The 16,047-nt window shown below is 32.2% G+C and overlaps 1 protein-coding gene across 1 annotated transcript in view; it reads right to left on the reverse strand.

Annotated features, from left to right (window-relative positions):
* The window catches only part of LOC129234603 (uncharacterized), a 331,524-nt gene that overhangs the window by 202,999 nt on the left and 112,478 nt on the right, over nucleotides 1-16,047 (reverse strand). The window contains exons 2-3 of the mRNA XM_054868634.1: nucleotides 9,496-9,707; nucleotides 7,977-8,112 (exon numbers count right to left, since the gene is read on the reverse strand). Of these exons, the coding sequence (XP_054724609.1) occupies nucleotides 7,977-8,112; nucleotides 9,496-9,707 (348 nt within the window). The remainder of the gene's footprint in view (nucleotides 1-7,976; nucleotides 8,113-9,495; nucleotides 9,708-16,047) is intronic.

Raw genomic sequence — 16,047 nt, forward strand, 5'->3', positions numbered from 1 at the left:
TGTAGGTGTATGTATTTGTGTGTGCGCGTGTGTGTCGGACATGGATGCAACCTGGAGACGGCTTTCGCTCTAGGAGCAGCATCGTGAGAAGCCGGTCGACGGTGATGGTGCGGAGGGTGGCGGTGGGAAAATAAAATGATAGAGGACGCCAAAAACAGTCAAATGAAAGCAATAAGCAATCGTGATTGCTCAAAAAAAAAAACATGCGATTTTATCACAAGTGCATCAATACAATACCAAACTGCTCACCGTTCAGAAGAACAGTCGTTCTTTTTTTTTTTTTTTTTCTTTTTTGCGTGAACGTACGGATCCGTTCATTTTAAGGATTCGTTCTTTTTGACCCGTTTGTTCATGAACGATACATCCCTAGTTCTAACAATTTAAAGATGAGACACCTAATATTCTCCTTCGTTTTCAAAAACAAAATGTTTTTTAGCCCTTCATAAATTACTTATATACAAACCATTGGTACTTGATTATACACAACTAAATGGAGAATTGATAAAATAAACATCATTAATTGGTGATTATTATTGAAACAGATTTTTGAAGATTCAAAAGTGTCGAACACGGTTTATATTTGTTTCGTGAGAATGACCCAGCATCTTATTTTTTTAGCTTAAAATTAATTTTTTAAAAAAATTGTACTCTAAGTAAACAATATGTCCTGACACGTGTTTAGTACAGTTATAGCAGCATATTAAGTTCTAAATGAAATTCAAGTTTTAAATTTTTCCAAAAGATCGGTGTATTTGAAAGGGTTTGACTTGAAATAAAGACTACTTGGAAAATTGGTCAATGTAATCTTGATTCGCTTTGACGTTTGACAGCGCTAACTTGTCTAATGGAAATATACGATGAGCCATTAAAGAAGCAATAGCTATTTTTTATCCCTGAAAGCTATTTTTTTATTACCAAAAGAATAATACTTTCAAACAATGTCAATAGTAAGATAAATAAATACCTTTGTGCTGAACAGTAAAGTAAGACAAAACAACGTAAGCAGAAGCACAAATTTGTAAATTACAGCAGACACGTGTTTCGGCGTTACAGGGAACGCCTTTTTCAATGCAAAAAATAATGAGTTTATGGATGAAAAGACATATTTGTGCTTCTGCTTACGTTGTTTTGTCTTACTTTAATGTTAATGGTGTTCATCTGAGTTTGCAGAAGAATTTACCATTGTTTTAGTTAAATTAAGTAGTGTGTCAAAGATTAATTCCTTCAATTTTAATGCCTTCAATTTTTAGCCCTATTTTATATATTTTGATTCTGAAGCGACTTTTGCTTTTCTCTTGTTCTTTCATTTTTGAAAATAGGTCTCGTTTCTTTTATAGCAAAACAACTTCAACTACATCATCATATAATTTAAAGAACTAATGCTAGTAAATATTATTTCAACTAGTCAACCTGTGAGGAATTCCGCACTGTGCTTCAACCGTTTCATGTGTTTATTTCACTTTAAAAAAATTTTAAGGGTATAAACAATAGAAAACAGAAAAGGGATGATGGCACAAAAGAAGGGCATGTAATTTGAAGACATTAGTAACAAACCTCTTTAAATACAATGTTGGTAGTGATACTGTGACCATCGCTCACTTTTAGGATGAAGTATTTTCATTGCAAACATAAATATTATCTAAAGTTTTAACTCCTGAAAAAGCAGAAATTTTGCATTTGAAAAAACGGGTTGTGGCAAATACAATCCTGCCTATGTGAGCCTCTGACAAAAAAAAAAAAACCATTAAAACGATATTTATTGGTACGGATTCGAACTGACGCTATTCGGATTTTCAGCACGACACTCCAACCAACCGAGCAAATTTTTCTTTGTTCTCGATTGCAATTCATTGAACAATGTGTAGTAAAAAACAGCAAAAAAAAAAAAAGAAAGATTTTTTGACAAAAATTTAAAAAAAAAAAAAAAACAAGCGACAAAGAAACTGGCTACAGAAATAATATATAAGATTGCAGAGAAGTGTTTTTATTTTTGAAAATTTATACAATTTCCCATAGCAAGCTGCTTTGACCGTTAAGGTTTGGATGTCAGCACGTTTTTTTTTTTTTTTTTGAATCAAAACCAAAACCAGTTGAACTCGGTCCGTTTTTTAAGTGTAATTTTTGGAACGTAGACAAAATGCAATTTCTTGTTTATTTTCCGCCAAAAGCAAAGGGGATGAAAATTATATCTTACTTATGAAGTTGAAAGTAATTTAAATGTTTTACTTAGTATTATAATAAACAGTTAAAGGCTTACTGGGTGAAACGCGTAATTTCAATTCGGAGTAGTAATCTTTTAATTACACAAAATGTCGAACACTGTTATTAGAAAAAATCTGCATTTCAGCATACAAGGAAAAAGCTTTTCTGCACAAAAAATATTCCCTTGAGGTCTTAATTTTTTAATCTGGTACTTTCTTTATGCTTACATTAGTTTTCTGAACGGAGTCCAAGCTTTAAAAAAGAATGAAAACCCTTCAATTAATAGTCAACTTCAAAAAAATAGATAAAAATAAAAGAAATTTGTGCTTTTGACGTTGTTATTACTTTTTTTACATTTTCACAAAGGTATCTATTTATCTAATAATAAACTTATCCGAATAATAACCGCCTGCATAAAGCAGTCGAAACACCAAGGAGCATTCCCGTCGCATTAATTTTATTTCATCACTTGTGTTTTCTATTGTATGTTATTCGTACATGAAATGCGTGATATTAATCTAAATTAGCCATAATGGCAGACAGCCCGGTTAAAGCAGGAACTGCAGTTCGGCTAGTTTATAGCTGAACGCTTCTTCCGAAAAAAAAAAAACATATATATATATATATATATATATATATATATATATATATATATATATATATATATATATATATATATATATATATATATATATATATATCAATTTAACCGAACAACTCAGTTAAAAAAAATTTAATTGCTATTTTTTTTTTCTCCGAAAGCAGTGGAAAAAATATTGGAAAGTCGGATTAGAATTTTGCTGAAAAAGAAAATCTGTATAAGAACTACAGGCTGCAGCAAGGAGCGTTCCCGCCTCATTTCTTTCATTGGCTTACGTGTGTTATTCGTTGTATGTTAAGCATACATGCAATGCGTAACATATTGGTCTAGTTTGTCGACACTGGCAGATCGTCCGGGCAAGGCCCGAAATGTCAGGCTGAACAGCTGTCAAGACTTCAGGCTTCAGCTGTCAAGCTGAAGCCCGAACTGAAGGGTTGACAGCTGAATGTTCTACCGATTGAGCTACTCAGCTCTGTCTGTCAAAACGCAAGGTAAACGGATTAATTTAACTCATCAACTCAATCCGGTCCTTTTAAACTTCCTTTTTAAAAAAAGAGCCAAATGTGCGACTTTTTCGAGAAAAGTGGTTGGAAAAAATTGGAAAATTGAATAAGAGTTCTGCTGAAGAAAAAACAAAACGAGCATTGAAAGGGAAAATTTCCGTTCCGTATATGAACCTGCCACCTTCCCGTTTATTTGACAACGCTCCATCCTACCGAGCAATGTCCTAACCTAAGCTGTCCTAACAAAGCGTGATCGGAGATTTACAGTTAAAAAATTTATGAAAAATACACATTTGAGTGCTGTAAAAGTTTCTGCAGAGTTAAATGAAACTTTTTACATTTATTTTTCACCTAAAATTGTTCGCCAAGTTCTCTGATTAGCTGGATTAAAAGGGACCTTTGCCCTAAGAAGTTTTTTTGGCCATGCGAAAAAAAGAAAGCTTGCGCTTTTCGTCGCAAAATCAATGATTAATAAGCTCAAAACATTTTGGAATTATGTCTTACTTACAGATTAAAATTAATTCAACATTTTTGGTTAAATTGGTGTATAATTGTAAATAGAAGAAAATATTAGGAACTTAATCTTAAGAACTTAGTTGGACGCGTTAATTAGGACGGTGAAGGTGTTCTTGTGTGAGGGTGCATATCAGCGTCAGGACTTAGTAGTTTGGAACTTTTTGATGAAATAATAAATCATGCTGTTCATTTAAATATTTTAAAAACAAATTTTAAACTCTTATTCGAAAACTTGGTTATTGGAAACAACTTTGTTTTTTATCAAGATGACGATAAGAAGCACACGGTTTTCAACGTTTGCGTCTAGTGCCTCAAAAATTGTCCTAAAGTTTTGAAAATATCCCTTCAATCTCCAGATTTGAACTTCATGTAACACATTTAGAGATATTTGGAGAGATTACGAAATTACGGCTTTGAAACGAAAATAGAGCTAAAAACAGTAAGACTCGAAGTGTGATTGAACACTTACTCGGAAATTACGCCAGAAAAAAAAAAGAAAAAAAAAAGAATGAAATCTATTCCCATACGTTTGAAAGGTGTTGTTGATACTGTATGATATTCTATTAAACTATAATTTAATAAAAAGTTAGACTATTCAATGATATATAGACATTTTTCAAGGTGTACGAAGACTTTTTTGAGATAAAATTTCCGGCACTTTTTGGTTTTTGATGTTTAAAAAATTAAGTTTTAATATTTTTTTAAAAGAAAATTCATGTAGTTCTGTTGAAAATTGACCATAGATCTTATAATGAAATACCTATTCCGAAATATTAATTCTAACTAATGGATAGAGTCCTATTTCATTGAAAGTCGTAGGTGTACGAACACTTTCGGGAGCCACTGTAGACTCAAAATAAATTTGCTTTTGCCTGTGATTTTGACTTCTTTGCAGTACTCCTAATGCAACAATTCAAATACCATGTGTTTCAGATTGTAATTTCGTGATAAATAATGAAGAATAGATTATCATGAATATTAAAAACTTAAAGATTAATGTAATTTCCAGTATTTCAGCAAATTCTATTTCTCGTAAATCGCAAATGACATGATAAGTATCTGAACGAACTACTGGCAATCACTAAAAGAAGCGCTGCAAAACAACGTAGGATTTCTGTGATATTATTTAGTTTCAGAAGGCTTTGAGCTTCAATATGGTTCTTCATTGTGTATTTGCTACGTGCTTTCCTCGAAAAATGGTTTTGAAAAGAATACGCGACAATTGATAACAAGATGTAATCAAAAACTGGGGTCACAGATCAGATGCAATGGCACTTCCGTTAAGTAATTGTTACAAGCAGAACTTCATGGATGAAGAATTCAAAACCCTTATTACCTATGCTGGATAATTTAACAACTCTTTGAATACTGTTAATGAAAAGGCACATTTTTGGTTTCAAAGTTTGGTTTTTGATGCTCTCTATGTCCCTTGGACCCTCTTATCGCCCCCAAAAGGTTAGCCTTGAAGGGAGAAGTCTTTTACAATTTCAATAAAAAGTGAATAAAACTTTTCTTAATGATGGGGAGTTATACCAAAAATTATAAATAAGCAATTCCTTTATTTTTCAGGTTCATTACGGTCAGATTGTTATGAAATTTCATAAAGTAACTAAAAGGTAGAAAAGGGCGGTACCTATTTGACTTCAAACTTATAATGTTGCTTATTACAGTAGGTGGAAAACTCATTGGACATCGTCAAATCAAATTCTCTATTTGAAAATTCAATTAATGGTAGATTTTTACCATCTGCAAATTTAATGTTGAAATCCCCATTCAAAATCATTGGCAAATCTCTTCTCAATTTTTTTCTTCAAGTGATACAGAAGCGTCGTTAGAATAAATAAAAACACTTCTACAAACTTTGAGAAAGACTTGGGAAAGTAAAAAGAGGAATGAACGAATATTCGAACCTGAGGCTCGAACTAACAATCTCTCTCAAGTCCGCAGTTCAGTGCCTTAGCCATTCAGCCAACCGGGCGCTCTCTTAAAAATGCCCAACGCGCCTAAAGAAGTTTTCACTTCAAAACGCGCATGCGCTGCATTCCTGGTGTCGGTAACAGAGTTTAAAAGAAGTTTTTACCTTTACATCTAAAGAAGATTTTAGTTTAATAATAGTTTAGCCGCTTACATGTATCCAGCTTATTCTTAAAAATTTAGCTTCAATTTATTATTTGCGTTAATATGCTTCACATATTTATAAATAAATGTATCAAAAATGACATAAACGAGTTCAAGATACAAGTAAAATCCTTACAAAAACTTCATTTTCACACCCTGTTAAATTTAGCAAATTATTTCTCCCACTAACATATCTGCAACAAACATAAAAAAAAACCTATGCCTTTCACCCATCGAGTTTTGAAGGACGATTTCAGTGATTGTTTCTACTTTTCTTATTTCAGTCAGCAAATATTGCTCAACTTCTCACTGAAAAATAGATGAGATCACTGAGACGATTTAAAGAACTAAGGTTGAATTTATTATTAACAAGCTTGCATTTTATTGCAAAAATTTTTCCCCCCAAATAAAACTCCAAGAAATAAGAAAAATGTAAGCTGTGCAGAAGTTCTTCGCTTTGTAATAAGTAAAAGTTACGATATTCCGCTCCTCAGTAACTAACAATATAATGTTGTAGATTTTCGGTAACTAGTGATAAAGATAATTTAGTAATAAAATATTAAGTAATGTTTGACGCACTATCTGTTATGTGCACCTTATTGCTTGTTCAGTACTTTTTCGCAGACAATTTTGCATGCCTTAATAAACGATATTTATGTTGCACTTAGTGTTACTCCGTTCTCTAAAATAAGCGAAGGTTTTGCTGAGTGCAATACTCCACGCTCAGTAACCGAAGATATGGTATTGCATTTTTGATAGTTGAGGAATTAATGTTGTACTCTTTTGGTAACAATCTATAGTTGCAGTGAACATATTATTAAGTAGGGGAATGTGAGGCAAAGTGAAATAGTTAAGATAACTTACTTTTTTTCAAAATGAACAAGTTTTAAATTTGTTCTGAAAATTACGGTCCATGAAGAAAGAACAATATAAGTCATAGTAAAACTTGCATTGAAACATTATTTTTTACTTTTGGCAGTAAATTTGTACCTCCAAAAAAAGTGTAAATTTTTCCCTTCCTTTTTTCATGGGGGCAAAGTGAAAAATAAAATGTTTTTCTCATGAAATGTTTTCTATTCGATTATTAAAAATATTTTTGATAAAATAAATGAGTAAATAAAAGAATGACATATAAATGAAAAGGAAATGAAACAATAAACAAATACGTTAGTTCGTGAGAAAAAAAAATAAATGAGTGTATAAAAGAGTGAGTGAATAAGAAAAAAATGAATAAATAAGGGCATTATTAAGTGAAGGAATCTAAATGAAATAATTAATAAATGAAAACATAACAGATTTGATAAAAGATTGAATAAGTAAATGAAATGAACTATTTCACTTTGCCCCGCATGCACTTGACTAACTGTACAAAGCATTTGAACTACAAATAAGCTTAATATTAAACTAATAAATACTGCACTAAATATTAGTAGATCTCAATTAATATTTAAAATGTTATTAACAAAAACTTTAACATTTGCTAGAAACAAAATAATTTTTGATTTACCACAAAATATTACAATGTAATTATCCATTTTAGAAAATTGATTGCAATATCCTATTTGATTTTCAGAGGAAATTTTTTTCTACACGTGTTACTACACTGTTAAAATATTACTAGATAGCTGGCACTAAAAAGCAGAGTAAGTATTTCAACATTTCACTTTTCCCCGATATTTCTCTTTGCCCCACATTCTCTTACTTGAAAGTAAACTACTATGCAGCGTATACCATGCGCGGAAAAAATTAGTAGTTAAATTGAGTAGTTGAATTGAAAATGACTTCATACTTGGAAACAAACGATAACTATTTTTGGATAATATTTCGTGCTCAGTAACAAGTGGTAGCTATATGTTATTCATGTAGTTCTTTCCTGACAATGTGCGGTAGTTTTGTAACTCAAATTAATTTTTTTTTGCCCATAAAAAAGAGGTTAAGTTGGTTAATTCTTCAGTAACTAATAAATTAGTGACATAGTAAGAGTACGGAATTATTTGTACGGAAACAAAGACAAAATTTAATGCTGTTTCACTCACCCATAACGTTTAGCTCACGTTCAGCCTCAACAGACTGGAAAGATGGAGCTTCTGCAGATACTTCGCAGCGGTACGTTCCAGTACTGTTAAGGTCCACACTGCGCAAATACACAGATCGCTTACCAGATTTGGATAACTAGAGAAAAAAAAAAAGATTCTTAATTGACAATGAGGAAGATTTAATTAAGTAAAGGGGTTTTTTTTAGAGGTATAGAACTTTAGGTTCAAATAAAACACCGTTAAATGATATAATTCGCCATGAATTTGGCTTTATTCGAAAGATGATTCTTTGCCATTTTTATTTAAATGTGATTTCTGGAATATGGCCACTTCGGCTGGCTTGGAGGACGTCTAATCGGGAAGTTCAATTTTCTATCACTTTTTGCAGCAATGGGGGCCGTATGTGAACGATATGTGGCAAATGTTCTTGTCCAAGGCGTCAATCGTCTGTGGTTTATCGGTGTAGACCTGAGACTTCACACAGTCCCACAAAAAATAGTCCAGCGTAGTTAAATCGCATGATCTCGCAGGCCAATTCACGGGTTCATTAAGCGTAATTATTTGTTCATCGAAAGTTTCTTTCAATAAATCAATTGTGACACGTGCTATGTGGCGTGTTGCACCGTCCTGTTGTCTATTCATGATGAAATGGCAAACCAAACTAAACACAAAACAAGTGACAACTATCAAAATGGCCCATCAAACAGTGTTCCCGACTTACAGTTCTACACCTCTGAAAAAAAAACGCCCTTTAATATAATCTTAACCTACAATGAAAAATTTTAACGAACATACTTTTATGTAGCAACTGACTTGTTTTGAGCTTTCAACTAATAGGAAGCTCAGGAATTAAATTTCGTTGTCATGGTTGTCATCAAGAAACGTGGGTAACGACAGAGTGAAACAACAAGGTTATGAAGTTCAAAACTGTTGAATTAATTGCATACATGTGATTTGTAAGTTGATAAAACCCACTTTTTAAAAATTATAAAACGAGCAGGAAAAATGCAGTTATACAGACAAAAGTCATATTTTTGTCACGTGTCAATCATATAAATAAGTTTCAGACCCTAGTAAATGACAAGTTTTCTATTTTTCGTGATATTTCACTGCCTTAATGCTTCTTTATAATAGTAACTTCATTTTGTAATAACAGTTTTTATTTGCGCTTCAGAAGATTTTAACTTTAGCTGTTGATCCTGCTAACTTTTACAAAATAATTATGAAATCGCTTTTTTTTCTGTAAACTAAATGCATGGAAATATCTCTTACTTTTGTAATGAAATGATGTTTTTTAAATTAATGATTATCTAATAGGTACTTAATTTTCGTCAACAGAAACATTCAGTAGGAAATATAACGAGAAAGGAAAGTTTGTACTGTTGGTACGTATGGCTTACAAAATGCTACTTTTGCATTCCTTTCGATACCGTTGAATCAAGAATTGATTCCTACGACATAACATCAGTGCTGCCATAGTTATACTAGATTGATTTGAAAAGAAAAGACAAACACTTACATCTACTCTTACACCTGGGAGGGGCAGAAACTGCCCAGGTGGCCAATCGTTAGGGACGTATCTGTAGAATTCAACGTCGTTCTTGTACCACTTGATTGAGTACAGACGATCGTTCTCCAAATCATAAATACACGAGAGTTCTATAGATTCTCCTTGGTTAGCTGCTGCTGGAATGTCCAACATCTCCATTCGAAGACATCGACTCAGATCGACTGCAAAGAAAGGGGCCAATTTTAGACGTTGTGTTGGAAAAAATTTGTAAAATCAACCGTGCGATGGAATAAAAGCATTTGAAAGAAACGAAATTCAGTAATATTTTGAAGTGAATATAGTTTTAGTTGAAAGATATATATTGCATTAAATTTTTGTTTTTCAATATATGTATTAAACTCAATAGAAAAATTTTCTACAGTCATATTTGTTTCTGTGTTATTTCTTTTTTTATCGAGTTATCCATGCAAATAAGACCGACCCTGAAAGTTAAAAATGTTTGTTTCGAAATCGAATGGTTTGAGAAACTTAAGTTTGACTTCCAAAATTACTTATGAAGCTAGCTCTATTTGAGTGTTTCTTCGAGAATGTAAAAATTTCAATGGTTGAAAATTTCGAACTAGCTGGTAGATAAAGATGAATTTTGAATACTAGTTCTGGGGGTTACAACTGTTTTGCGTTTTAAAAAATGGCTATTTTCCAGTCATTTCCACTCGATGTTTAACTGTGTTGATCCGCTCGAGTATACTCGGGCATGCTGCCATGAGGATAAATTAAAATGTTATCATCTTAATTAATTAATTTATTTTTTGAATATACATGAGAATTAAACAAGCGTACTAAATATATTTACCAAACACTATAGCATTGCTAGTAGACTTTATTAAAAACATTCAAAAAATAATGATATAATTGATCTCTTCCCGGTTTCCATAGAAGGTCTTGCTATAAGATTTATATAGATTTGAATTCTGAGTTTCATCTCGAATGCCTTAATAACACACCAGCAAAATATATTCTTTTAAAATTATTTAATACAGATTTCTTATACCGGCACATAAATATTTTCGAATGAATTTATGTATATGCATCGTGGTAGCCGTAAGACAAGACACCACTTATCAGGACAGCTTTCAATTCCCGATCATGGTCAGGGATACATTTTCATGGAAGCTCACAAGAGCTATAGCTCGAGAACTACTTTTTAGTTTTATAAGTCTTTTTAAATAATACACTGTATTTAGACTGTTTACGCATTAAACGAAGACCTGGAGACTATCCGGATCTTAAAAGTGTTTATTAGAAATTAAGCTTTGATCATGGTTAAGCGTTTGAATACCAATTGTGAAAGACCAGTGGTTGAAAGTAGTGCGCTACAAGTAGTGACGCTACTGTAGTAGCTACATTTTTTAGTAGTTTGTAGTGTAGCGTAGTGTAGAGAGTAATTCGATACAAAATAATAGTAGTTTGTAGCGATTTCTGAAAACTTCTTTTAAACAAACTTAAAAAAAAAGAATCAAGGTTCAAGGCAATTTGACTGGCGCAAATTTTACACAAGTACATCAGCGGATGCAATGAGGAATAAGATTCATAAAAATATGAGCCGACCTCAGGCATATCATTTTTACGAAATACGCTCTATCTGTTTGCCTCCATAAGTTTGTTTGCCATCGTAAATTTCATAGTTCGCCAAAATTTGTATTGACTGGAGCTTGACTTAAATAGAAAAGTATATGAATTAGCGATAACCGCCAATTAACTAACCTCAGTTGTTTTTCCTGGATGCCGAGAATATTCTATGAATGAACGTTGTGGATTTCATGAAGAGATTATTGTTCCAATACAGTAAAAGCATTTATTTTCGCGAAAATGGAGCTATCGGTGATTTCGCGAGTTGAAATTTCGTGAATTTTATTCGAGCAGACCGAAAGTTGAAAAACAAACATTTCGCGAGGCTTAAATTTTCGTGATTTCGACGGACATGCGAAAATAAGAGCTTTTACACTATTCACCAAATAAAAAAGTTACTATAAATGTTATAGAAGAGATGATATTGAAGTGCCCTGGACAGCTTACAATAAATACGAGGTTTACAGTGTTGTATAAGAGAATGATAACAGATATTTGTGGAAAAAATAAATATAATAGATAATTCTTAGTAATATTCCATGTTCAGATGAGCTAATTTATCAATCTAAACCTTTTTTTCATTCAATCCTCTTACGGTGTTTGTGTAAATTAGAGTGTCCCAAAAAAATCGAAAGTTGATTTTTTAAGTCGCACGCCTTCTTATACTTTTCTTTTTACGTCAAAACAATTGTAAAAAAAGTTTCATGTAATTTGAACAACGGCAACCAGTGTCGACTTCCGCCTGAAGGTGTGAACCAGCACTTGTAATGCTAGGCTAAATAAAAGATTAAAAATGTTTTTGGAAACTCGAAAGTTATGTTGATAAAACATTTATTCTCTCAAATTAAAAAACATTAAGGTAACCCACACTTGGCCTAAATGTTGTAATTTTCTTTAAAAAAATGATTTATGTCGATACATATTTTTAAAAATGTAAGGTAAATTTTACGAAATTATCAAGCTGAAAAATATGTCTGGAGTCATTTTCTTGGAATAATTGAAAACTACAGGAACATTTCAATTGTCTTTTCTGATCCAGAAAAGTTATTTACTCTTTTTGAGTGCATTATGAAAAGTGCTTGGTATTTTTTTTAAAAAATCTGTTATTTCTATATATTTTGAAAAAATGGAAAGTAAATTTGAAGAAATTAAAAAGCTGAAAAATATAAACAACAAAGTAGGTATTGTTTAATAGAAGCGTTAAATAGAAATGTTTGCTCTCCTGCAATATTTAAGTCTCTAAGCACTCCAGCACTCTAAGATGCGGAGTTTTTCAAGGCTAAGTTAATTTTTTTATTTTAATTACATTATTTTTTTATTATTCATTTGCAAATGTTGCTCTGAAAATGTGTTCACTAATAACTTTTTAACTTGATATTTTTTTTTAATTTAAATGTATTTTTTAAAAGATAAGTAGAAAAAAATTTTTTTGAAGAAAATTATAACTTTCAGGCCAAGTGTGGGATGTCTAAATGTTTTTTCTGTACATGTGGAGTGTGGAGTATAGGGACAACGATTTATCAACAGAAATTTCAAATCTCTAAAAAAGTTTTTTTTTTTTTTCCAATTCGGCCTAGCATACAAGCCCCGGTTTATACTTTTAGACGAAAGGGTTGCCGTTGTTCAAATTATATGATACTTTTGTTAACAGTTGTTTTGACATAAGAGGAATAATATAAGAGGGTATGCGATTTGAAAAATAGACTTTCATTTTTTTTGAGGGACACCCTAGTTTGTGCTTTTATTTATTTATTTTTTGAAAAGTAGCGAAGTAGCGACTACATTTCAAAAGTAGTTTGTAGTTGCTACATTTAAAAAAAAAGCAGTTGTAGTTGTGGTTAACTACATTTGTAACAAAGTAGTTGCAGTTGTAGTTCGCTACAAAAAAAAAAAAAAAAAAAAAAAAAATTAGTTTTTCCATCCACTGTGAAGGATTGAGCTCTTTGGAATGTTTCATTCTGCAAGTTTCGTGATTAAAACTCGGGATCGACGTTACGATACACATCCAGTGAAACTTATTAAATAGTAGTTTTCTAAATTGCATCTTATGAAGCTCAATAAACGATGAAGAAGAAAATCATAGAGAATTTTAAAGTTCATTACCGCTATAAACTGACATGAAAACTAAACTTGGCAAACAGCCTAGATTTATTCCAACTATTTACTCGATACGGTTTGGGTTATTTGAAAAATCTCAAGACGGTTCTACATTTCTTTATAACTTCGGATAAATAATGTATGCTATATGTGCTTATTCAATAAGCAATTAATTTCATACAAAACCAACTCGAAATCTAATTGCATTAAATCACTCACTTTTACAAAATATTCAAAAAAATTCAAAATTTAAATATACGTTTTGTATTTGTAGTGCAATTTTTACTGCTTGATATGAAGTAAGGTAGACCGAGGCTCGTTTACGAGAATTCATTTTAATGAATTTTCTAATTTTTATGTTTTAACAGAGGAAATTTTAAACATTGTGGTTGTATGAAACAGTTAATGAAGTCAAAATTCGTATATTCAGTTGATGCGCAGCGTGTGTTTTTAAGCGTAAAAAATGATTTTTTGAGTCCAAGTCGTTTGCGTAAACTTGCCCTGAACGCGCGGCAAGTTTACGCATTGTAAAAATCCTAGCAAGGAGTAAGTGTGTGAAATATTTAACCAAATTTAAATGTTTTATTTATCTTAAAACACTTTAATAAGAAAATTACAGACAATTAATTAAAGAACATTTTATAGTCATGAAGACAACGCTATATGATTATAAGCTATAAGATACGAATCTGTTACTTAATTAGAAATGAATGGTGATTTTCATAACTAAATAACATAAAAATATTAAAGGTTTGAAATAGTAGAGAGCGAAAAAAGGGTCCGAGCCCCGTTTTGAAGTAAGACAGGAGTAATATGACACAGTAAGAACGTTCGTATAAATGTGCCTCGTTGAAAATGCGTAAACGTGCCCCGTCGGCAAGATTGGATTCATTTTTTAACGTGCAACAAAATTTCATAATTTTTCTGTCCATGCAAATACGCTTCTCAAAAAAGGATAAATTTCTGCTAATTTTTATATATGTATTTGTTCTTAATTGTGTATTATTTTTCACAAAAGCTTCAAAACGTTCAACACAAAATTTACTCAGCTTGGTAGAAAACAGAATTTTCTATCCGCATGCTAAACCCAAGCTCGATTGATGCTCAAAAACTTGTGAGAATATTTGCTAGGGGGTAGCATCAATCTGGTATGACTTGTTGGATCTCCCGTTATAGCTCGTTTCGGAAAAAGGGCACTGCGTGAACGTGCCCAACGCGTTAACGTGCCCCGGTCTACCCTAATCTTATTCGTATTATAAACTGGAAGCTATAAAATTAGTAATTTTGGGCATAAATGATCTTTTTCTTCCTAATAGTGACGAGAAAGAAACGTAAAAAAATGCGAAGTTTGTCGTTTCTCACGAATTAATAAGAATTTGTGCAAGCAAAATACACACCAAAAAGTGCATGTGATTTTTTTTTTTTTTTTCACAATATGATTATTAACTTGCTTCATTCATAGATTTACGCATCTACTGACAACAACCTATATTCTTGTCTGAGACAGGGTGTCCTTGATATTATTTACAGGTACCTTGACAAGTAACTACCAAACGCACAGCGTTTGCAAAAAAAGAGAATATAATTGATCTAGATAACTTTTAATGAACGTTAGTCGAAAAAAGTCAGTGTAATAAGTAAATATCTTGTGTAAACGATTGATCTTAAAAGTGATTAAGTCCTAAAACATCCATCAAACTTAAAAGAGATATATATTCAGCATTGAGAGAAGTTTTACAAATTTCACATCCCCCAGAACAAACAAATATACAAAGGCAGGAGTGTCCATCTCCCCCAGGAGGGATGGCACCCTCTCTCCCCCCAAGAACGTGAACACCCCCCGCCCTAAAAAACGAAAGAATATCCCTAAATACTATCAATTTTAACCCCTTTAAACCATTAATTGCTCAGTCTGCGATTTGACCCCCCCCCCCCACACACACACTCTCCTCCCGTTTCATGCAAGGCTCCATAAGGTAGCCGAGTTGTGAAATATCCAGTTTTCTGGTTTTAAATGAATATCAAGTTGATATATAACTTGCATCAAAAGCAGATTAATACATGTTTTTGGCTTGTAAAAGAGAAAGATCTAAATCTTTCAAAAGCAAAGGTTTTACAAACGCTAGGTAAAGAAAATATAAAACTTTATTCAACTAATTAAAATATTCTGGCATTTATTAAAAAAAATTTCGGTTCCAAACTCTCCGAACTAATAGGTGACCGAGTTGCAAGTTTTTAGTGTTTTACTTTGAAGCTATAATCTTTTCTGTGTAAAAAAACAAACAAACAAAAAAAAAAGAGCACTTAAGAACATTCAACTATTTTCTACGCAATAACTCCACCAACAAAAGAGTCCCACTTTTATCATGTCAAGAGCTTATTTCCGATGCTAAACATGAATCACTGACAAATAAGCCTTGCAAAAAAATCACTCCGAACTAAAACACTGTTATTAATAAGTCATAATGACCAGCTTTTTTGCTTCGGACCTCTGTGTGCCGGTTGTCAATTGACGAAGCGTAGCTGTTCGCAGTCCAAAGTTCCCGTATGACTCTTCCTATGACATCACATCCTTTCCCGGTCATTTGTCAAAATGAATTAAGTGCTAAGTGATCGTCTTTGGCCTTGAGGCTAACATCGGTTAAGCACGACGTGTGTAACTGTCCCCAAAACGAGAATTTTCCAGATGCTTTACGTGTAAGGAATAATCAAATTTTGCCATTTTTTATATATTCTTTACTTGACATATCGTTCACGATATTTCTTATTCTGATTGGACGAAGCAAATTCGGTCCTATATGTTACACGTTTTGCTCACTGTTAACAATACCAGAA

The sequence above is a fragment of the Uloborus diversus genome, chromosome 1 (assembly GCF_026930045.1).
Source record: "Uloborus diversus isolate 005 chromosome 1, Udiv.v.3.1, whole genome shotgun sequence".
NCBI classification, from domain to species: Eukaryota; Metazoa; Arthropoda; class Arachnida; order Araneae; family Uloboridae; genus Uloborus; species Uloborus diversus.